We start from the raw sequence: 19945 nt of genomic DNA on the forward strand, positions 1-19945 counted from the left end.
AGAGCCTCTGACAGGAGCTCTTTCTAGGGAAGGCTGTTTTTCTAATTCCAGCAGGGCTGCTGACTAAACTCTGATCATCTGCCAATAGGCTGTTGATGGCAGAGCCATCCAGTTCCTGTTATGAGTGCCAAAAATCAGGAAGCCAGGCCTGTGCATAACAACTTGGTTTCGTTCGCACCCGCCTTGTGGTTGGGGTGTAGAAATTCTTCCTTTAGCTAGCCTTCCCCATACGTCTGCCCCAGGTTGTACCACGGACACTTCCACAGCGTCGGCCAGCCTGCACTCGAGGCTTGGAGCTGACAAGTGCCAGGGGAGATCGAGTGGGCATCACCCTTCCCCCAGACACTGGGCTGGTAGCAAATCTCCAGGCTCCATGCTGGGAAGGTTGTCCCGGCCCGCTAGGAGTTAATGGTGCCCTTACCCAGCCGACGTATCACCTCCATGAAAGACAGAGATTGTGCTGGCCTCTCTGACAAAGTTTGTGGGGACAAATGACTAGACAGTAAAATAGTTTGCATGGCTCAGGCCCCATCACCGTGCCTGAGAGCCCTGGGCATAAACGTGCTTCGGAGAGGCTGAGTGTCAGTAATAAACCATGTTTCCCTGAGAAGAATAAACACGAGGCGCTTCAGCCCAGATTGGTACAGTCAATTTTTCTGAGTAAGCTCCCAGTTCTGTGTACTGGGCTGGCTTGGCAATTAAGTGCCTTGATCTTGCAAGGAGAGGGAGGGGTGTGGGCTGGGGGATGAAACACTTGAAAATGATGAGATGGAAGGGAGGCAAGGACGGGAGAGTGCATGACACGCGGAGTGGACTGATTCAGGATGCCGGAGCATGAAGGGGGCATTGTTCACGCTGGCTGGGCTGGCACAGAACCCAGGAGGGGGCGGGGAGGGGGGTGCGAGCAAATACAGCTGAGGAGCAGAGATGCAATGGGAGCCCCAGCCAAGTGTGCGGGCTGTGCTGGAAGGATACGGCAACCCAAGGCTGGGGGTGGGGGGCGCGGAGAGCAGCTTCTGTGGAGGGATGGAGGAGGCCGGGGCAGCTGGCATGCCCAGAGGACGCATAAGAGCAGTTCTGCAGACTTCCAGAAGCTATTTGGCTGGCGAGAACCAATTTGGCCCACCAAGTTACCGTTCTGTCTACCCGCCTTGCCCAGCCCCCCAACATTATCCCGCAACCCCCACTTGTCACTCAGTTAATGACACATGGACATCTGGCTGGAAAACGGATCCCCCAGTGCTCCCTTGAGCCCTAGGAATGAACCCCCAATGTAAGGGCCGCTATGCTGAGCCCGGCCCAATGGCTGAGACTCTGGGCAGGTGGCCAGCGCTCATCGCCAGAACAGTGCAAGGGGTCTGGGAACCAGGAGGGCTGAGCAAGGCCTAAGCAGGCTGGAGAGAAGCAAGCAGTGGCCAGATGTGCTTCCGGGAACTGAAGCCATCAGGACTGGGATCCAACTAGGCCCGAAGAGCAGAAAGGACTTGCACAAGGTCACGTAGGAGACTTGCAGAAAGCCAGCACTGGGGGAGTGGGGGAGGGAGGAGGCTTATCTCCTGATGCTTAAACCAGCCATAACCAGCTGACCTTTCTGATGACCTCCGACTAGAGCAAGCCGCTCCCAGCTGGTAAAGGGAAGGCCCCTCACCCTCTAGGTATGCCTTGGCAGACGGGTCCTGAACTGCGTACGCAGGTTGTCAGGCCAAAGCAGCTGTCTGGCCTGGGGTGCTCAGGACAGCAGGCTGCAGTGGTGGCGGGGACTGGGGGGCAATGGCACACAAACCACGCACAAGTTGTTAGTCGTGCAGGAGGGGGGAGGGGAGATCTCTCCAGACACTATTGATTCTGGCATCCACTGCCACTCTGCTGGGTCACAGTGCCATCTAGTGGCTGAAATGCCCGCTCTCAGGGGACCGGGCCCCTGGAGGGCATCTGAACCCTGAGCTGCTAGTACCCACAGTGGCAGTGGAGCCTGCTGCCCCTTGCTGTGGCTTCCTGAACACGCCAAGGCCTCTTCAACTCTCAGAGACCTCTTGGAGCCAAGAAATGCTGGGAGCCGAGATGTGTGGGAACCCTGAGACGTGGGGTCCATCCTGCAGAGGGCTTGGCATAGGAGAGAGCAGTAGTCCTGTGGTATGTCTCGGGCACCTTGACCCAGCCAGCTCACGGAGTAGCTAACAGGAGCAGGTTCCCGTCGCAGACCCTGCCTGTACCATGCCAGCTTGTCTGGACAGCCATAGGAGACAATGACCTCTCCCGACACAAATTCTACCTTCACGGAGTTTTGGAGAATAACATGAGGGATACCTAGTCCAGGGCCTGGACCCTGTGGCTCTGACAGAGTGGCACCAGACTTCTCTGCTGGGCATCTCCTGGGGCATTGAGCTAAGCTCGAGGACGGAGCTGAGAGAGCCAGACCACCTGTCACGGAGGCATGAAGTCTGAGTCTTCCCGCCTGGGCACCATGGGCACCATCTTCATCCCCTCCCCAAATGGAGTCCAGCTTCTGTCACCCTTCCTGCCCCCAGGCTCTACCCTCTCCCCAGGACCTCTGCACTCAGGCCTCCCCCTTGGAGGGAGCATCTGCCCGGGCTGCAGGGTGGTGATTAAAGAAGCCTTTAAGGAAATTTGGAAAGAAAATGGAGGTGGATTTATGATGTTGGGTGGAGAGTTCTGCTGTTGGCTGGGAGCAGTGTGGAACAAAGCGGAGGGCAGATCTGATTTATAGGAAGTCATTATTGGAGGAGACGGAGAGGCCCAAAGCCCAGCTGAGCCCTTCTGGCAGATTCCCATCAGCAGCAATGACTGGTGCCCGCCGGGTGGGGGCTGAGGAGCCTCCCAGGTGCCCAGGTGGGTGTCAGCTCTCTAGCCATAGCTCAGCCAGTGCTAGCAGCAAGGACCAGCTGAGGCTAAAGAGACAAGTACCTCAGCCAGGTCCAGAAACCCCAGGAGGGTCCCCAGAGGAGTTCCCAAAGTTCATGATACGCAAGAACCATTTCCCAGGGGGTGTCAGGTACATTGTATGATTGTCGCAGGGGGTTGTCCTAGCTCTGGAGTGCATAGGTATTTGATAGACTAACACTTTGCTTTTTACATGCATTTCCCCTGAGAAATCTCAAGAGACTGTAAAGAAATGACCCTAGTGGCTGTACCCCAAGGGACCAGTATGGTCTCCTCCCTGTTGAGAGGGGACCTGAGCCGAAGTGTCCGAGAGGCAAGCTGAGGGAACAGCACGAGGGTTGGAGCTGAGACCCTAACACCTGCCTCTGATTGCTCCCATGTCAGCCTCAGTTTCTCCACCTGGAAAATGGAGGGAATGGGAGGGCATTGAAGATGTAGTTGCCAAAATAAACAACGCTTTCATTGCACTGGACAAGTGCATTTAGGAGTTCTACTGTACACTACAGTGACCACAGTTAATAACAATCTATTGTATTCTTGCGCCATGCCAAGAAGATAGATTCTAAGTGTTCAAGAAATTTAAATAATAAATATGTGAGATCATTCATATGTTAATTAGCTCGTTTTAGCCATTTCATAGCATACGCATTCTCCAAAACCATGTTGCATGTGATAAACGTATGCAATTTGTTATTTCTCGGCTAAGAAGGCGGTAGTGACAAGACACACCTCTGGGTGTCAGGACACTTAATGTGAGATGTCTGCACCCATGCCCAGCACACAGAACAGAGCCACCAGACTCTTTCTTCCAGTCATGGGCCTGCTCTGGCCTCACACAGCGTTGGCTTCACTCCTTGATGCAAGGCGGACACAAGAGGAAAGGCCCTTCTTTCTACAGCCTCTGGAGGCGGGTTAGAAACCTAGAAAAAGGGGTTGGAGAGGCCTGAGTGGAGTGGGAGTATCCTTGTCTCACACTATAGGCACCCACACAGTCTCACGGTCCAACCCTGCCTGGCATCAGAAGTGCCAACACAGCATCAGCACCTCAATTTGGAACTCTGCAGGAAACAAATTTAGAGAGGGGCTCTGGTCCCATTACCACCCTACCCATCGCCCCTTCTCCAACTCACACCTCCCATTCCTTTACCTCATGTGTTTTCCAGCATCTTAGACCAACTCCTTTACGACTTCTTGGATGCTCTTAGCAGCTTATGGACGGACCTTAGTGTCCACAAGAGCCCTGTTTTCTACAAGATTCCCCCAGGAGAATGTCACTGGTCCACACCCCTTTGATGAGAAACAATAGGACATGGGGCAGGAAACCGCCTCTAGCATGTTCCAACCGTTTCAACATGTTGAAAAGTAAAATCTTAAGGACCTTCTGCCACGCGGCCCCTTGCATTTTGCAGTGCAGAGGACTGACGCCCGGAGGATGCCTTCCCGAGTTCCCAAAGCCAGAGAGAGGCAATAGCCCTGCACAAACCTCAGACGCCCTCCCTAGGAGCCTGGATCTCTGTCTGCTGCTTCATCTCTGTGTCAGCGGCCCATGGATGGAGCAATCGAGTGTGTGCTCCACCCATAGCCTCTCCCTTCCCTCCCCATCCAATCCCAGAGAGCTGAGACTTGGGCCCCTTGCACCAGAATCACACTTTAGACCACTGTCAAAGCATCAGGGTTGAGAGGTCTGGTGATGCAGCTACTGAGAATAGCCAAGGCTTCCCCGTAGGGATTGGGTCTAACGAACAAACAAGGAAACCTGATAGGTGGCCAGAGGAAGTGGGGACCAAAGGGGGTCATCCCCCCCTGGAACCTCCAACCTCTCAGACAGACTTGTCAGAGTGGACATGCGTCCTTGGGAAGGATGGGGAGAGAGATAAACATTCAAAGCCCAACAGCATGACAAAGGGGCCTTTGAAGCTTGAAGAGCTGGGCAGAAATAAAGCGATATTACTCACTCAGCAGGTGGTAAATAGTCCCAGCTAATGACTACGTGGCACCTGACATTTTCCAAGGTACCTTCCAAAATTCATCCCACTTAATATTTATGACACCCCTGGGAAGGAGCTATTATTATTACCAGTTTACTTCATAGATGAGAAAACAGAAGCCTAGAAAGGTTAAGTGATAGGCCCAAGGTCACACATATCAAACTTGGGCGTGCGGATCGCCAGTCCTGAGGTCTGGCCTTCCACCAGTACAGCCCTGCAGGCTCAGCTGGGGAGCCGTGTGACTGTGAGAGAAGGTGCTGGCTCCAGACGGTAAAGAATTCATTCAAAAGGGTGGCGTCATCATTAGGATGTCGTTCTCCAAGACTAAACAGTGATGTCCCTAACAGCCACTGTCTGGGTAGCCCTGAGCCTAGGGAGAAGAGGAAAGGTGGATGTCACAAAGGAGGAAGAAAAGCAGAGATGGGTCCTCGGAGAAGAGATGCTGCTACTTCTGTCTGACTGGCGAAGAGGAGGAGGGAAAGGATACAGTTATGGGATGTTTCTGCTGGTTTCGAGAGCTAATCTCGTGGCATCAGCAAGGGGCACAGCACCTGGCCGCCTTGCCTTAGACCCCAGTTTGGACCATATCCTAAGGTTTCTGGAAATGAGCCCCAAAAGGCTGGCTCCCTGACTGTGGACTCACCTGCTCCCCAACTGTGTGGCCAACTTGCCAAGAAGGAGTTGTGGGTAACATCTCTGTTATGGTCCGGTTGCTATGGCAATAAATTGCTGCTAATTAGTAGTGTGGTTACCATGGCAATTTTCTAGTAATTACAGGTTACAAATGGTGCAAGGCTTCAACCCAACCCAATTAGTTAATTAGAAAGATTTAGAAATTTGTCCAAAAGGGAAATAACCTGCTTTGTAGAAAATGAAGGGAATGTGTCACAGCTTGGGCGCCAGAGGCAGAGGAAACTGGAGGATGCCACAAAGACGGGAGGGAGGACTGAGTTGCATGGTGGCGGGTCCTGAGTCCCACCTGGAATCTCCTGGAAGCCTTCCCCTGTGTTGACGTCCGGCAGTGACCAGGGCAGGGACAGCTGCCACTAGCCCCTCTTTTTAACAGGCAGAGATGATGCCCAGGTCCTTTCCGCTAGCCAACACCCCACTCCATGGCCTTCATGTTCTGTGACACCTCCTGGGAGCAGGATCCTCAGAAGTAATGGGAAGTTTGCTGCTCATTTTCATGAGACTGAACTCTCCTCTGCAACAAACTGAATGCCTGGAAAGAAAGAATCCATGAGAAAAAGCCCAGAAGGCTTCAGCAAGAAGTCCAGCAAGAGTACTGAACGCTGGGAAGCCGTTATGGGGTCCCTGCCCCAACTCCCTTCACGTCAGGATCAAAGCCCCATAATTCATCAGGGGTCACCTCTCAGGGTGAAGGACTGTAGGGACAGGGACCCAGCTGTGCTCGGTCGCTTCACTTGATCCACAGGTGGGTGGCCATTACCTCACGGCTCTGCTAGAGTTTTCCTTTACTCAAAAACTCCACCCCTGGTTCCCTCTTGTCCTGATAGCTAGTTCCTTAGAGCCTCACCCTTAGGGGGCATACAAAGCAGACAGTGGTCTTCTCGGGGTGCAGAACGCAGCAGGGCCTGAGTCTTTGCGGTTCTGAGAAGCCCTGGCAGCAGGTCCACAGGCCAGGCTGCGCAGCAAGGTTGGAGACGTCACAGAAACTCCATGCCTCTCACCTCGGTTTTTAAAAATCGACTTCTGAAAACTCCATATTCATCCCACACAACATGGTGTTCTGAAATGCACGTGCCTTGTGGAGGAGCTGGAGTGAACTAACGTGCATCGCTCTCTGCTTGCGGGGAGGTCACTCACAACCCGCCATCACAAGCAGCAAGAACAGCAAGTGCTTATTAACTGTTGTCACTGTACTGTATAATAGTCTCTCTGACTCTGACTTAGCCCCCCCCCCCTTAACTGTTCCCTTCCCATCTTCCCCCTCACCAGACCCTGGTATCTCCGCTCTGTGCCCTGCTTCTATAGTTTGGACTCTACACCTTAGGGATTCGTGTATACGTGCCTCATCTCCACTTGGCACATTGTCCTCCAGGCTGGATAACATCTCATTGCAGAAAAGTACCACATTTTCTTTATTCGATCTTCTGATGAGCATTGTGGGTAGTTTCATATTGGCACTCATGAATCTTGCTATAGGGGACACAGGAGTGCAGGACTCTCGAACCTACTGCCTTCATTTCCTTCAGAGCATGTATGCCCAGCAGCCAAATTGCTGTGTTACACGGAAGTTCCATTTTTATTTTTCTGAGGATATGCCATACTGCTTTGTGGTTGGACTAATATATATTCCCTCCAACTGTGATTAGGGATTCGTTTTCAGCTCCCTCTTGTTGGATGCTTGTAAGCCATCATCGTTTTCTCATTTGATTTTTATAAGGGCCGAGACAGAAAGGGCAAGTCAGAAAAGCCCCCATTTAACAGAAGAAACTGACACTCAACGGGAAACAAATTGTCTGTGCTCCAGCAGCTTGTGAGAACCTGCGTCAGCTCCTTGTGGGCTATTTTAACAATTGCCCAGCATCAAGGGGCCATGGCTGATGTGCCTTCCTAGATGTGGGTGGTTTTTCCAGGAAGCAGATGAGGTCCCGGAAGCAGGTGCTGTATTTGAAGCCCACTGCTTTCGGAGACTGTGCTCAGGGTGCACTAAGGTTGGACTTCTGCACATCGGGAGCTCAAAACTGATGTTAGTCCTCAAAGCCTAACATAGTGCCGGCTTGATTTGTGTTGTTGGTTTTTATTTTTTATTTTTTTTAATGTGAATGCTCTATTGGATTTTCCCTTCTTAAGCTACAAAAGCAAGACTTGTTACAAGCCAAACAACAGGAAAAAACCAATTACCATCTCTCTACTTTTCCCTAGTTCTTCCTGATTCAACTAGTCAGTGTAAACTTCTTCACTTTTCTCCAAATTCATACTAGCTTATACACACATGTGTATTCTAGAATACTAAGAGTTTTCCCAGCCGGGTGGTGGTGGCACACACCTTTAATCCCAGCACTTGGGAGGCAGAGGCAGGCAGATTTCTGAGCTTGAGGCCAGCCTGGTCTACAGAGTGAGTTCCAGGACAGCCAGGGCTATACAGAGAAACCCTGTCTCAAAAAAACAAAAAACAAACAAACAAACAAACAGTTTTCCAATCCATTTTTTTAAATAAATGTAAGGTCACATAGAACTGCTAACTTGCCAAGTAGCCTTTCTTTTCTTTTCTTTTCTTTCCTTTTTTCCTTTCCCTTTCTTTGCTTTTCTTTCTTTTCTTTGCTTTTCTTTCTTTTCTTTCTTTCTTTCTTTCTTTCTTTCTTTCTTTCTTTCTTTCTTTCTTTCTTTCTTTCTTTCTTTCTTTCTTTCTTTCCTTGTATACCAACATGGGCACTCCTCCGAGTCAATACATATGGATCTACATAGTCCTCTTAGTGGCTGCAGAATGATCCACCATATGGATGCACCGTAATCCGTCCAGCCAGTTCACTATCAATGGCCAAACCTCTTAGTACACCAGCCAGAGCCAAATAATCGTTGGGCCTACAGCTGGAGCCCACAGCCTGTCAGAGCCTGCAGGCAGAGCTGACCTCCTCAGGTTCTTAACCAAAAGCATAGAGTAGGTTCTGACAGGCGTGTGTGGGACTTAACGGGGAAGTGAGGCACTGTGGAGGGTCCTGTGAACTGCCTCTGCCTCCAGGGATAGAGCTGGTGTTAGGGATGTTGCGATTCATCTGTGTGCGTGATGACCACACCATGTGTTTCTGGGGCACAGAATGAAGCCTTTGGCACCAAGTGGTCCCATCCAGCTCCTCTCTGGCCTCACTGGGATCAGAGTTCCGAAGATTGGGAGCTGAGGCCTCGCTCAGTTGGAAGCATCCCAAAGTTCAGATCTCTGTGATTCCTCTGAATTGTTTCCTTAATGTAATTTATCTGGTACCTCGGACGCTCGGTCCTCTGGGTGGGGCTGGCCTGGGCACCAGGCACTCACTGTGGGTGCACCTCTTCTCCTAGCGGGCCGGGGTGTCAGCGTGGGCCCCATTCTCAGCAACAGTGCCTCAGATATCTTCTGTGACAACGAGAACGGGCCCAACTTCCTCTTCCACAACCAAGGCAACGGTACCTTCGTGGATGCTGCGGCTAGTACCGGTGAGTAGATGTGAACCTTCCCTGTACCCCTGCAGTCCCTGGGCCCAGGGGACTGGATTTCTCTGCTATCCTCAAGCCACAGGGGTGTTTGCTGATGGGGCAGGGAGACTCCTGTTCCAGGCAGACCCTGTGCCCACAGCTGGCGTTGGCCTATGAACCTCTGGGTCTGCGTTTGATTATTAGCACAATTCTCCTTGATGCTCACCCTCCTCAGCTTGGCCCCTCTCCATTATCTTCATTATTATTATTATTATTATTATTTACATTGAATTGTGTGTACATGTGTGTAGGTGTGCACATTTGTACATGTGTGCCTGCTATGGCACTCAAGTGGAGGTCTGGGCACAACTTGCGAAAGCAAGTTCTCTCCCTCTACCATGTGGTTCTAGAGGCTCGAACTCAGATCAACAGGCAGCCGGCACCTTTACCCTCTGATACATCTCCCTCGATTATCATAAACATTCAGTTTAATCCAATAACCGTTTCTGGTATGTTTGTTTGTTTTTTTTAACTTTTCTCCCTTACAATACATCCCACCCACAGTTCTCCTCCACCCACTCTTCCCAGTTCCTGCCACTGCCTCCTTCTCCCCTAGATCCACCCCTCCTCTGTTCCCTTCAGAAAAGAGTGGGCCTCCCAGGGATATCAACCTAACATGGCATAACAAGTTACAGTGAGACTGAGCGCAAACACTGGTTATCAAGGCTGGGAGAAGCAGCCCAGTCGGAGGAAACGGCGTCCCAAAGGCAGGCAAAAGAGTCAGAGACGCCCCAACTCCCATTGTTAGGAATCTCACAAAACCACCAAGCTAGTAACCACTTATGGTGTTTGCAGAGGACCTAGTGCAGCCTGTGCAGGTTCCGTGACTGTCACTTCGGGCTCTGTGAGCCCCTACAAGCCATGCTTAGTTGATTCTGTGGGCTGTGTTCTCCTGATGTCTTAGGCCCCTCTGGCTCCTACAATCCTTCCTCCCCCTCTTTCATGGGTTCCCTGAGCTCCTAGAGAAGGGATCTGATGAAGATCTCCAATTTAGGTTCTCTCTCCCCCCCCCGCCCCCCGTGTTTGGCTGTAGATCTCTGCATCTGCTCCCCATCAGCTACTAGAATAAGACTCCTTGGTGGTGACTGGATGAGGCTCCAATCTGAGTGCAGTAGAGCATCACTAGGAATCACGTACTTGGTTATTTTCCTTTCCTAGGTATCTGGGCTGTCCACCCTCTGGTTTCTGGTCGTACGGGCAGTGCCTGGTATGGGCTCCTTTTGGTAGTGTGAACCTCAAAGTAGACCAGTCATTGTTAAATTAGTTTGGTTCTTGTTTGTTTATTTGGTTGGTTAGTTTGGTTTTGATTTTTTGATACAGGGTTTCTCTCTGAAGCACTCACTGTCCTGAAACTCTCTCTGTAGACCTGGCTGGCCTCGAACTTACAGAGATCTGCTTGCCTCTGCCTCCCAAGTGATTGGATTGAAGGCATGCACCATAACGCCCAGCTAATTCAACAATCATGTCCTGAAGCTTTTCTAAGTGTCTGGCTAGTGTTAGGAGCTGGGAACCCTGGCCCGAGGAAGGCTGAGACCTCCCCTCTGTTAAGAAACAAACATCTACATGAACGGTCATACTAAGAAGCAGGGTAAAATGCAAGCCAAGCCGTCACCACGGCTTCCAGCTCTGCTCCCATCCCTGCCTTGGTGATTACCTCTCATCGGCCTTGTACAGCACACAGGCTGGGTCATGTATGCACCGTTCCTTTTGCTGGGCTGTTCTCCTCTTCTCTGCTCAGTGTCACCTCTGAGAAGCATTTTCTCACCTCCTCTGTGGCACCTGGCAGACAATTCCTTCTTTCTTCTCTTGTGTTCCCTCTGCCCCTAGCACGTTCTTCTCATTCAGGTTTCTACATTGCCCACATGATCAGCCTGTGCTGTACAAGGCCTGGGATCTTAGACTGTCTGCTCTTGGTACCCAGGTGATGGCAGAATGAATCCTGTATCATCAAAGGTTGGGGATCAGTGTGTGCCCTTTAGCCCTTCCCATCCCCCATTTCCTCCCATGCTGACAGTGAGTGAAGGCTTCAATGTGCCTCCTCCATGGAGCCAGAGCCAACAGCCGACTGAGGGCCTGAACCCACCAAATCTCCAGACAGCAGCATCTAAGCCCCAAGTGCGAGTCCATCCCTTCTCTTCAAAGGAAGATTATCTCCCCCTTCAGCTCAGGAGTCTGCACATGTGGCACTCCTGACCGGAAACACTGCCTACCCCAGCTGGTTGCCTGTCACCCTTGGCCCAGTGTCTCTCCTCCCCTGGCAGAGTAGGGGGTGTGGTCGTCTGGCCTGCCCTCCCTGCCCATCCCCCACCCAGGCTGTGCTCCAGCAGTATACCCTCTTGCTGCCGAGAAATCGCAGGCTGGAGAGGAGGAGGTAGCACAGGGAACCGGGAGGATTTGATAAGGTGTTAAGGAGATGAGCAGAGGTGAGCGAACACGTTGGAGTGGGAAAAGGTATCAGGCAGGAGGAGATGCGAGGTGCGAGTCCCGTAATTGAAAGTCAGAGTGATTGCAGGGGTTTAACAAGACATGTCAAGGGGGCATTCATCACCCAAACAGATGCCGCTGTGAAATGCAGCCTGGCATGGCTGAGTCCCTCGAAAAGGAACCAGCTCCTTGTCAAGGTGCCTCACAGATAGGAGAGAGATGGGCCAGCTCAGAAGGCCACCGACCCGACCCCGACGACGCTTAGGCGGGAGAGTTTGCAAGGAATTAATGGAGTCTCTGCCTTGTCTCCCATCAGTGCTCAGCCCCAGGCCTCCCTTCTCCACGAGAACACCTCCAAGGTTCCCAGATTCCCACCCCACCCCTGCCTTCTCCAGATGTTGTCCTCCGTTGTCCCCAGGATCAGCCTGTCTCAGCCATCCTGTTTTATGTCACCTCTGTTCTGTTGATCTACTTCCCTGTACCCAAGGGCAACCTGCAGCTGTTTGTCCTTTGAAAGTGTCATCTTTGCTTAGCCCGAGCCTGGGCCAGGAGCAGAGAGCTCTGCCTCTACACCCCAAAGAGAGAATCTGAGCTGGAGGAGACCTTAGGGCTATGCCCACTGCATTCTTCCCCAGGACCGGCTCCTCAGTGGGTGGTGAAAGGGGGGGCAGGGCAGTTCCTGTTCTCACAGGCCCACTGTGGGTTCTCTGTCATGGTTGCTGTATTTCCTCTGCTGTCACCAGCATCCCCAGTTTGCCTGCTGTCAAATTATTTATGTCTCTTCATTCATTCAGCAAGTACTTACTGAATGCTGCTGTGCACAGGCACAGAGGTAAACCTGCGGCAGGCAGGAACCACGGAACATGGCTGACCTCAAGAGAGTGGGGCAGACAGAGAGACAGGGCCCCAAGCAAAGAGACCCCCAAAGAGCACAGTCTGTGACCAGTACCAGGAAGGGAACAATTAGAACGATGAGGGGGGCAGGTGGGAGGGGCTGCTTTAGGGGACCAATTTTTTTTTCTTTTTATTGATTCATTTAGTTACCATAGAAAATAATGAGTTTTGCTGTGACGGCTTCATACATGCATCCTGCTTTGGTCTTAGTCACCTCCTCCCAGCTCCTGTCACCCTTCCTGCTGTCCCCTCACTCCCCTTTGCAGACAGTTCCTTGTCTGCTCTCATGTCACAGATAGGTGACTGCCTTTTCTTAGTCTCTTCCCCGGCACCTTTAGGCCTCTTCCTTCATAGCCCTCTTTCAACTTTCATGTCAAGTTTTGTGTCTGTGTATATGTGTCTTTATGCATGTGCTCATGCATATGCATACATGTCTGTCTGTGGTGTGTGTGTGTGTGTGTGTGTGTGTGTGTGTGTGTGTGTGTGAACTTAAACCTGGAGTCCACCTAGAAAACATGTTGCAATAATAACACATGTCCTTAATCCCAGCACTTGGGAGCCAGAAGCAGAGGCAGAAGGATCTCTGAGAGTTTGGGGCCAGCCTTGTCTACAGAGTGAGTTCCAGGACAGCCAGGGCTACACAGAGAAACCCTCTGTCTCTCTTTCTCTCTCTCTCTCTCTCTCTCTCTCTCTCTCTCTCTCTCACACACACACACACACACACACACACACACACCGCATTTGTTTTCTTCAACCTGGTTTATTTCGTGGGCTGCTTTGTATGCATAGGTCTTGAAAGGTTTCTTTATGGGGTTAAGTTTCCAGAGGCCAGGAAGGCATCTGGAGAGGAGACACCAGCTAGAACATAGATCCAGAATGTAGGAAGAACTTGGTTCACTTAAAAAAGAACTTGGTTCACTTAAAAGGATGGAAGGACCGTGGTAATCACAGCCCAGTAAGTTAAGAAGACAGTAAAACACAAAGAAGACTCAATAACAGGCACAGTAAGTCAGAGCCCATGACCCCCCGGGCACAAATCTGAACTTGACCCAAGGTACTGGTGAACTCTTGAGAGAGTTCTTTGAGGAGAGATGTGATCAACTAAATGTCTCTCTGTGGCCCACACTCTCCTTCTCCTGCCCCGTACTATCCTGAGCAGAGTCCAGGTAGCATGTGAGTAGATGACCCTGCTACTTCCTGCCCCTATGAGAACGTCTAAGATTTAGCTGTTCACCCCATCTTCCTTGGAAAACAAGAACTGTATGAATGTTACCTTCTCTCGTTGCTAGAGGTGGATGTTTATGGAACATGCAATGGATAGCACCCTGAAGCTCCTACCTCTCCTCCCCAGGCGTAGATGACCCTCATCAGCATGGCAGAGGTGTGGCTCTGGCAGATTTCAACCGTGACGGCAAAGTAGACATCGTCTACGGCAACTGGAATGGCCCACATCGCCTCTACCTGCAGATGAGTGCTCACGGGAAGGTCCGATTTAGGGTAAGAGCAGTCAGGACCTGCATGGTGTTTAGGCAGACCATGCAAGATGGAGCCTGCCTTGTGCCTTCTCATAAACCCAGGAGGCCTTGGAGCTCTTGAGAACTGGGGGGTGGGATCTCAAGAAAGGCAACACGCAGGGGTCTAGGTCACCAGCTCTGGGCAGGGTCTCAGGCAGAAAACTAATGGCCAGAGAGAAAGAGAAGTGTCCAAGGTAGCCCACAGGAATCCTGTCAGGAGAAGTCATTCTTTGGTAGCCATTGTTCCTCGGGGCTCCAGGGATACCCCATTTGCAGAGTCTAACTGGGTCTTCCAACCGAGCTCCAGTCCCAGGATCGAATGATGAAACGGGAGATTAGTTGAGGCCAGGGAGCTCCCAGGATGTCCCCAAGGTCAAATAAAGGACAGGATAAACACACATAGCCTTGTCCACCTTGGAGCTGTCCGCAGAATGTACAGGTATTCTCCCCTAGGGCTGCTGGGTGGCAGTGACAAGCTTGAGTTTGGGACTCGCTCAGCATATGACAGAGTATAGATTTGATGAAGCTGCTCTCAAGAGGCCAGGCTATTCCTGAAATACTCAGGACTTGGTAAATAATATCAGTAAACAGGAAATGAGAAGTTATGGTATTCCTAGCTTTGTGGAGGCAGAGAATTGCACAAAGTCTGTGAGACACTGAAGAGGCCCCACCCATGTGTGTCTCGGTGCTCCCTTCCCTGCTGAGACTCCAGGCCTTCTGGAGAGGAGGATGCTTGCCTTGAGCTCGAGGGCCTTGATCCCAGGGTTCTGGGTGAGTTCCTTCTTTATCAGGCATTCTAATCCAGAAATGATTCTGCCCTCCCGGTCCCCAGGATATCTGACAAAGTCTAGGAGCATTTTAGATTGTCCTGACTGGGAAAGGACAAAAGCCAGGGAGGCTGCCGCAGACATCTCACAATGTACAGGGCAGTCCCCACTCTACAGAGTCAGTCACCTGCCTCCAGATGTCCTGCGCGGAGGTTAGAGAATGTGCTAGCCTTCTGAGGCTCCTCCTCAGAGCTCACAGCACAATAACAATAATAACAAATGTCCCATTTATCACGTGCCACCCACGTGCCAGGATCCCTGATAAAAGCTTTACATAGATTATCTCGGAGCCCAGGCATGCAGAGGGGCAACCCCAGGGGGGCTGTGTAAGTTTCCATTTTTACAGAATCGATGGAGCAGTAATGAGTTAGAGATCCTCAGGTCTTCTTGTTCCCCGGCTCTGAAGACCCTGCTCAGCCCACCCTGACCAGTCAGCCCGGCTCTTAATCAACCTCATTACAGTGCTGATGAGGACTGTCACCCTCCCCTGCCTCCAGGAGCAAGCATCTCTGCAGCCGGGCCAAGAAAGCTCCTTCCTCTGGTTCCAAAGCACACCACAGAGAGAGAAGGAGGCAGGGGCAGATGCAAGGACAAGGCCTGACTCAAAGGCAGGGGCTTCCAGAGAACAACTCAGCCCTCCCAGCTCTCTCCAATTAAGCAGTGAAATTTGGACAGCCTCTGAGTATCTTCAGGGGACAACCTACCCTCAGTGGGAGTATTCTCCTCAGAAACAAAAGACCATCTGCATAGCTAGCTCTCCTCTCCTTTCAGAAGCAAATCCCACACCTAGGACCCCGTGCCAGACCCTCCCAAGACAGCCAGAACTTTTGGGAGAGTTCCTAGCTTTGCTGTCTTGCGTCTAGAGTCTCCCTGTAAGTCCTGGGCAGGTATAAGTGATAATGACACCCCTTCAAATCATGTCTCAAATAAAACCCTGAGACACCCAAGAAACATAATGAGGGAACAGAAGCCACTCCAAGATGCACACTTGCCATGCGGACCCCACAGTGTAGTCCGCTGCTATCCACGGTGAGACCCACCCCAAGGGTTGAGTAACCTCCCTGAGGTCAGGCAGCTAGCCAGTGCTGGAGCTTGGATTCAGAAGCAGGTGGTTCCCGGAGGTGTCCCAGCTTCTGGTTCTGCACTTGAGAAGGAAGTGTGCCTGGTCGGAATCTGCAATCTCTGGCTCTGGGCCCATCATTAGTGATCCCCCTCCCCCTTCAAGCCTCAGTCATCCCATCTGCGAAGTGGAATGCTGACAGCAGGCTGCTCAGGGCTCTGGCAGGAGGGTTAAGTGTGATCTGGAGCCGGACCCAGCTCCGAGCTCCCGTGTGAACAACCACAGCCGCTGTTCCTCTGCCCTCCGTGTTCTGCAGGCAGTTTGCACTGTGTGATTCCCACGGGCTCCCACTCCAGGTCATGGCAGAGGGGGTGTAGGACAGACGGGTGTGGTTCCTTGCTCATTGCTACCCTCCTGTCTTCTGACCCTCAGCACTCTCTCCTCCAGGACATTGCTTCACCCAAGTTCTCCACGCCCTCCCCTGTGCGAACTGTCATTGCTGCCGACTTCGACAATGACCAGGAACTGGAAGTCTTCTTCAACAATATCGCCTACCGCAGCTCCTCAGCCAATCGCCTCTTCCGGTACTAAACCCAGGCCATGGCGGGTAGAAAATTAGAGGGCAGGATTCCAAGGGTCAGGGAGGCTGTGCAGGAGTGGGGGACAGAGTAGGGGAAGAGAGTGGGAAGCAGGATGGTCCTTGATTAAGAGAGGGAAGCACAGAGACCAAACAAGAGAGAGGAAGAGTCCCAGGAAAACATCAGCCCCAGCTGTGGTTGGGAATGAGCAGAGAGAACATGGTCCAGCCCAAACCTCCACCCCTACAAGAAAGAACCCCAACAGCCACAGAAAGGCTTCCAGGATCATCTGTTGTTAGCCTGGGTTAAACAAAGAAAGTCTGGCTTATTTACTGCAGACTTCCGAGCACCTATAGCAGAACCTCAGAGTATTTCAACTTTCTGAAAGATGGACAGATGGAGTGTCCTAAATAGATTCGGCCACAGGACACATCTTTCAGAGGTATCTCTCAGAGGAGGGCTGCTCAGCAAAGCATTCTTGGGGAATGCTGGAATTGACAGTTAATGGTAGAGACTGGAGAGGGCATCTCAGGGACCTCAAACATCTGAGCATCCCAGGGACCAGGGACGGGAGGGATCGCCCAATCGGATCTCTAGCTCAGATCTCAGGCACTGAGGCCCAGGAGTCAGGATTCCTGGAAAGAATGGACACACAGCCATTCTTCCACACGGACGTTTGAAAAGCACAGCAGGGACAAACCTCACAGGGTCTGTCATGCCACTGAGACGCATTAGGTTGGGAGATGGAACAGGGATGTTGGAGACAGGAAAAGGGTCAGGTCACCTGCTTGCTCTTCCAAGCCTCTATTCCCTCTCCCAGGGGGGCGGCTCAACTATTAATAAAAGGCGCAAGCTGTGACTACGCATGTTTTAAAATATAATTATTAACCAAGCATCAATCCTGACTGGATGTAATCACCCCCTGAAGGCACCAGATTTACTAATTAGGTGCCTTGCAAAAAGCTTATTCACAACTTCTAGATTAATTGCAGAAGATCAATTGCTCGTTAACAGAGATGCTGCTTTCCTTCTCTGGCTAATAAAGTGTCACTTGTTGGGGCCCTGAGCACCGACTTGTCTAGGACTCTTGGTTCTGTGGCCCAAGAACCCAGGTACCTTTCTGCCTGTCCACCTTCCTGGCCCACTTCAGCCTCCCAAGCCTCCCATGCTGGGCTATCAATCACCACATGGTCACACCCTGGGGCAAGTCGGCTTCCACTCAGGGGCAACGGAAAGTCACTACCTAGGTACAGGGCTGCATCCCAAGTCCCCGAGGCAGATGGCTGCGTCCTGAGCACACAGCTGAGGAGCTGCAGCTGGGACCACTGTTCACCTGGCAGCGTGAAAGTTTAACCCTCACTTGCCGCATGCTGTGCCTGCCACTTGGTTGCCATCACTGAAGGACCAGCTCCAAGAGCTCCGTGTCCCTCATGCCACATGCCCAGGCACTGAGAACCCAAATGGTCCTTTAATGCTGCTTCAGGGAGTGTCACACCCAAACCAAGCTCCAGTGACAGGAGCCTGTGATGACCATGCAGGCAAGGACTCTCCCAGGCCTCCTGGGGTGTGGACTGCCTCCCACATGTGCATCTGACCCCTGGTCTGTTCTCAAATCTCCCTGTACCACTTCCAGTCCTGTGACATTTTCTGTGCCCACCCCAACCCTCCCTGAATCTCTAATCCAGCAGAGCAACCAGCTGAAATGCCAGTCTGACCATCCAGCCCTCTTTCCCTTATCACCCTTTGTTTCTGCTGAGCTGCACCAGAGCCTGCAGAACACAAATGGTCAAAAGGGCAGGAGGTGCCAATAACCTGACAGGTCACGCCCTAACAGATGAGCGCATGCCCATATGCACAGTATCCTACCCAGGAACACGGTATGGATGTGTTCAGCCTGGATGCCCTAGGTGAACGGAGGCTGTATCATGGGCATCTGTATAACCCTGAAATTCTGCAATGGTCTGCATGCAGTAACCACAGGCTCCAGCTCTTAGAACACAGACCCCCCCCCTCTGTGGTTTGAGCAGACAGTATGATAGAGAGAGGAAAACAAGTTCCTCCTGCCCCAGGCTCCTCACCCAGCCAGGACAGAGGATCCACAGCTCCAGAATTCAACCAGTGAAGAGAAGCTAGAGAGGGGAAGCTTTCGCCACCGCGGATCACACAGTGCACACACACTTCAGGTAGAGATAGCCAGACAAGAGGAACAGTCTCGGAAGTACATGCTCAGGGACAAGACTGAGTTTTCCAAACACACAGAGGGAATCTCACAACCCAAGGGGACCTTTCCTGTTCTGTTTGCCTCTGAAACTCACCCTGGTATCCCACAAACATGGCTTCCTAGGAGCTTGCTTGGGATCTGGGCCCTTGTTTGAGGCTGTGGGAGAAGCAAAGATCAGTTTGTACGAGGTCCTAACCGGCAGCTCACGGGGCAGCCTGAGAGAGAAGATGCCCCACGCAGAGTTAACATGGGCGGGAAGAGATAAAGGCCAAGAGCGATAAAGGCAGAGGCATCAGGATGGCTTGTGGTGGGACAGCCAGAGGTGGAGGGGAGGTGGGCTGAGGAGGGAGAGCCGGCATGGGATGGAACCCCAGGTGACACCCAGAGCGATGGAAGCCAGCACCCTTTGTGGGGAGGAGCGTGAAGGTCAGTTGAAGGTAGCTGTGCCTCTACCCTTCTCCATCCATCACCTGTCCCTCCCCAAGCTGTCTATAATTCATCTATTAGAGAAGGAAAAATCAATGTTTACCAACATAAATTAAAACGCAAGAAGAGGCCTGCCATAGAGAAATCAGAGTCTATAAGCAGAAAGAAATTCCATGGCCTTCCAGGGCGGAACAGAGTGATTGGGCCAGCGGGCGCCCACGACGGCCATGTTGGAACAACTCTATCCTTTCTGCAGTGTCATCCGCAGGGAGCACGGGGACCCTCTCATCGAGGAGCTCAATCCTGGTGATGCCCTAGAGCCCGAGGGTCGGGGTACAGGTAAGGCACCTGAAGGTCTGCAGCTCTTCCACCCAGCTCAGCCCAGTTCATACCCTTGGGGACAGAGGATAAAGAAGTCGGGTAGCCAATCTTGTACCAAGTGAGGATGGAGGATGGAGAACCCTGGGCCCAAAACAGGCATGTGACCATCCCACCCTCGGGGCTGTCGGGGGAGGGGCAGGGTCTGTGGGCAGCAGTCATTTCTCTAGCCATGCCTTGTGTAGAGAGATGGGAGAGCCAAGGAATGTGCCCCCTCTGTTCCCTGGTGTCTGACCCTTCCCTTCCTGGTGACCAGCTCAGTGTCAAACAAAGGGCACTTGACTGGGAGTCCTAGGATGCAGGTCTGTGGCTGCTCTGTTTTCTGGGTTTTGATTTCCACAAGATGGGAGTGTCCGCCTTTCTCACCTCTTTGGGAGGTAAAGAGGACCAAAAAGAGACCAGGTCTATGCAAACACCAGAGATGCTGCAAACAAAACAAACAGAAACAAAACAAAAAGCCTACTATGTAAAGAGAGGGGTATATCATTCAAACCACAGGAAAAGCCAGAAGTAACTTGTGCCCATCCTCTCCATGAAAAT

At 51.9% G+C, this 19945-nt stretch overlaps 1 protein-coding gene across 1 annotated transcript in view; it reads left to right on the forward strand.

Moving 5' to 3' along the window:
* The window catches only part of Crtac1 (cartilage acidic protein 1), a 143656-nt gene that overhangs the window by 109074 nt on the left and 14637 nt on the right, over positions 1-19945 (forward strand). The window contains exons 6-9 of the mRNA XM_052185632.1: positions 8910-9044; positions 13753-13898; positions 16250-16386; positions 19284-19366. Of these exons, the coding sequence (XP_052041592.1) occupies positions 8910-9044; positions 13753-13898; positions 16250-16386; positions 19284-19366 (501 nt within the window). The remainder of the gene's footprint in view (positions 1-8909; positions 9045-13752; positions 13899-16249; positions 16387-19283; positions 19367-19945) is intronic.

Source organism: Apodemus sylvaticus, chromosome 1 (assembly GCF_947179515.1).
Source record: "Apodemus sylvaticus chromosome 1, mApoSyl1.1, whole genome shotgun sequence".
NCBI classification, from domain to species: Eukaryota; Metazoa; Chordata; class Mammalia; order Rodentia; family Muridae; genus Apodemus; species Apodemus sylvaticus.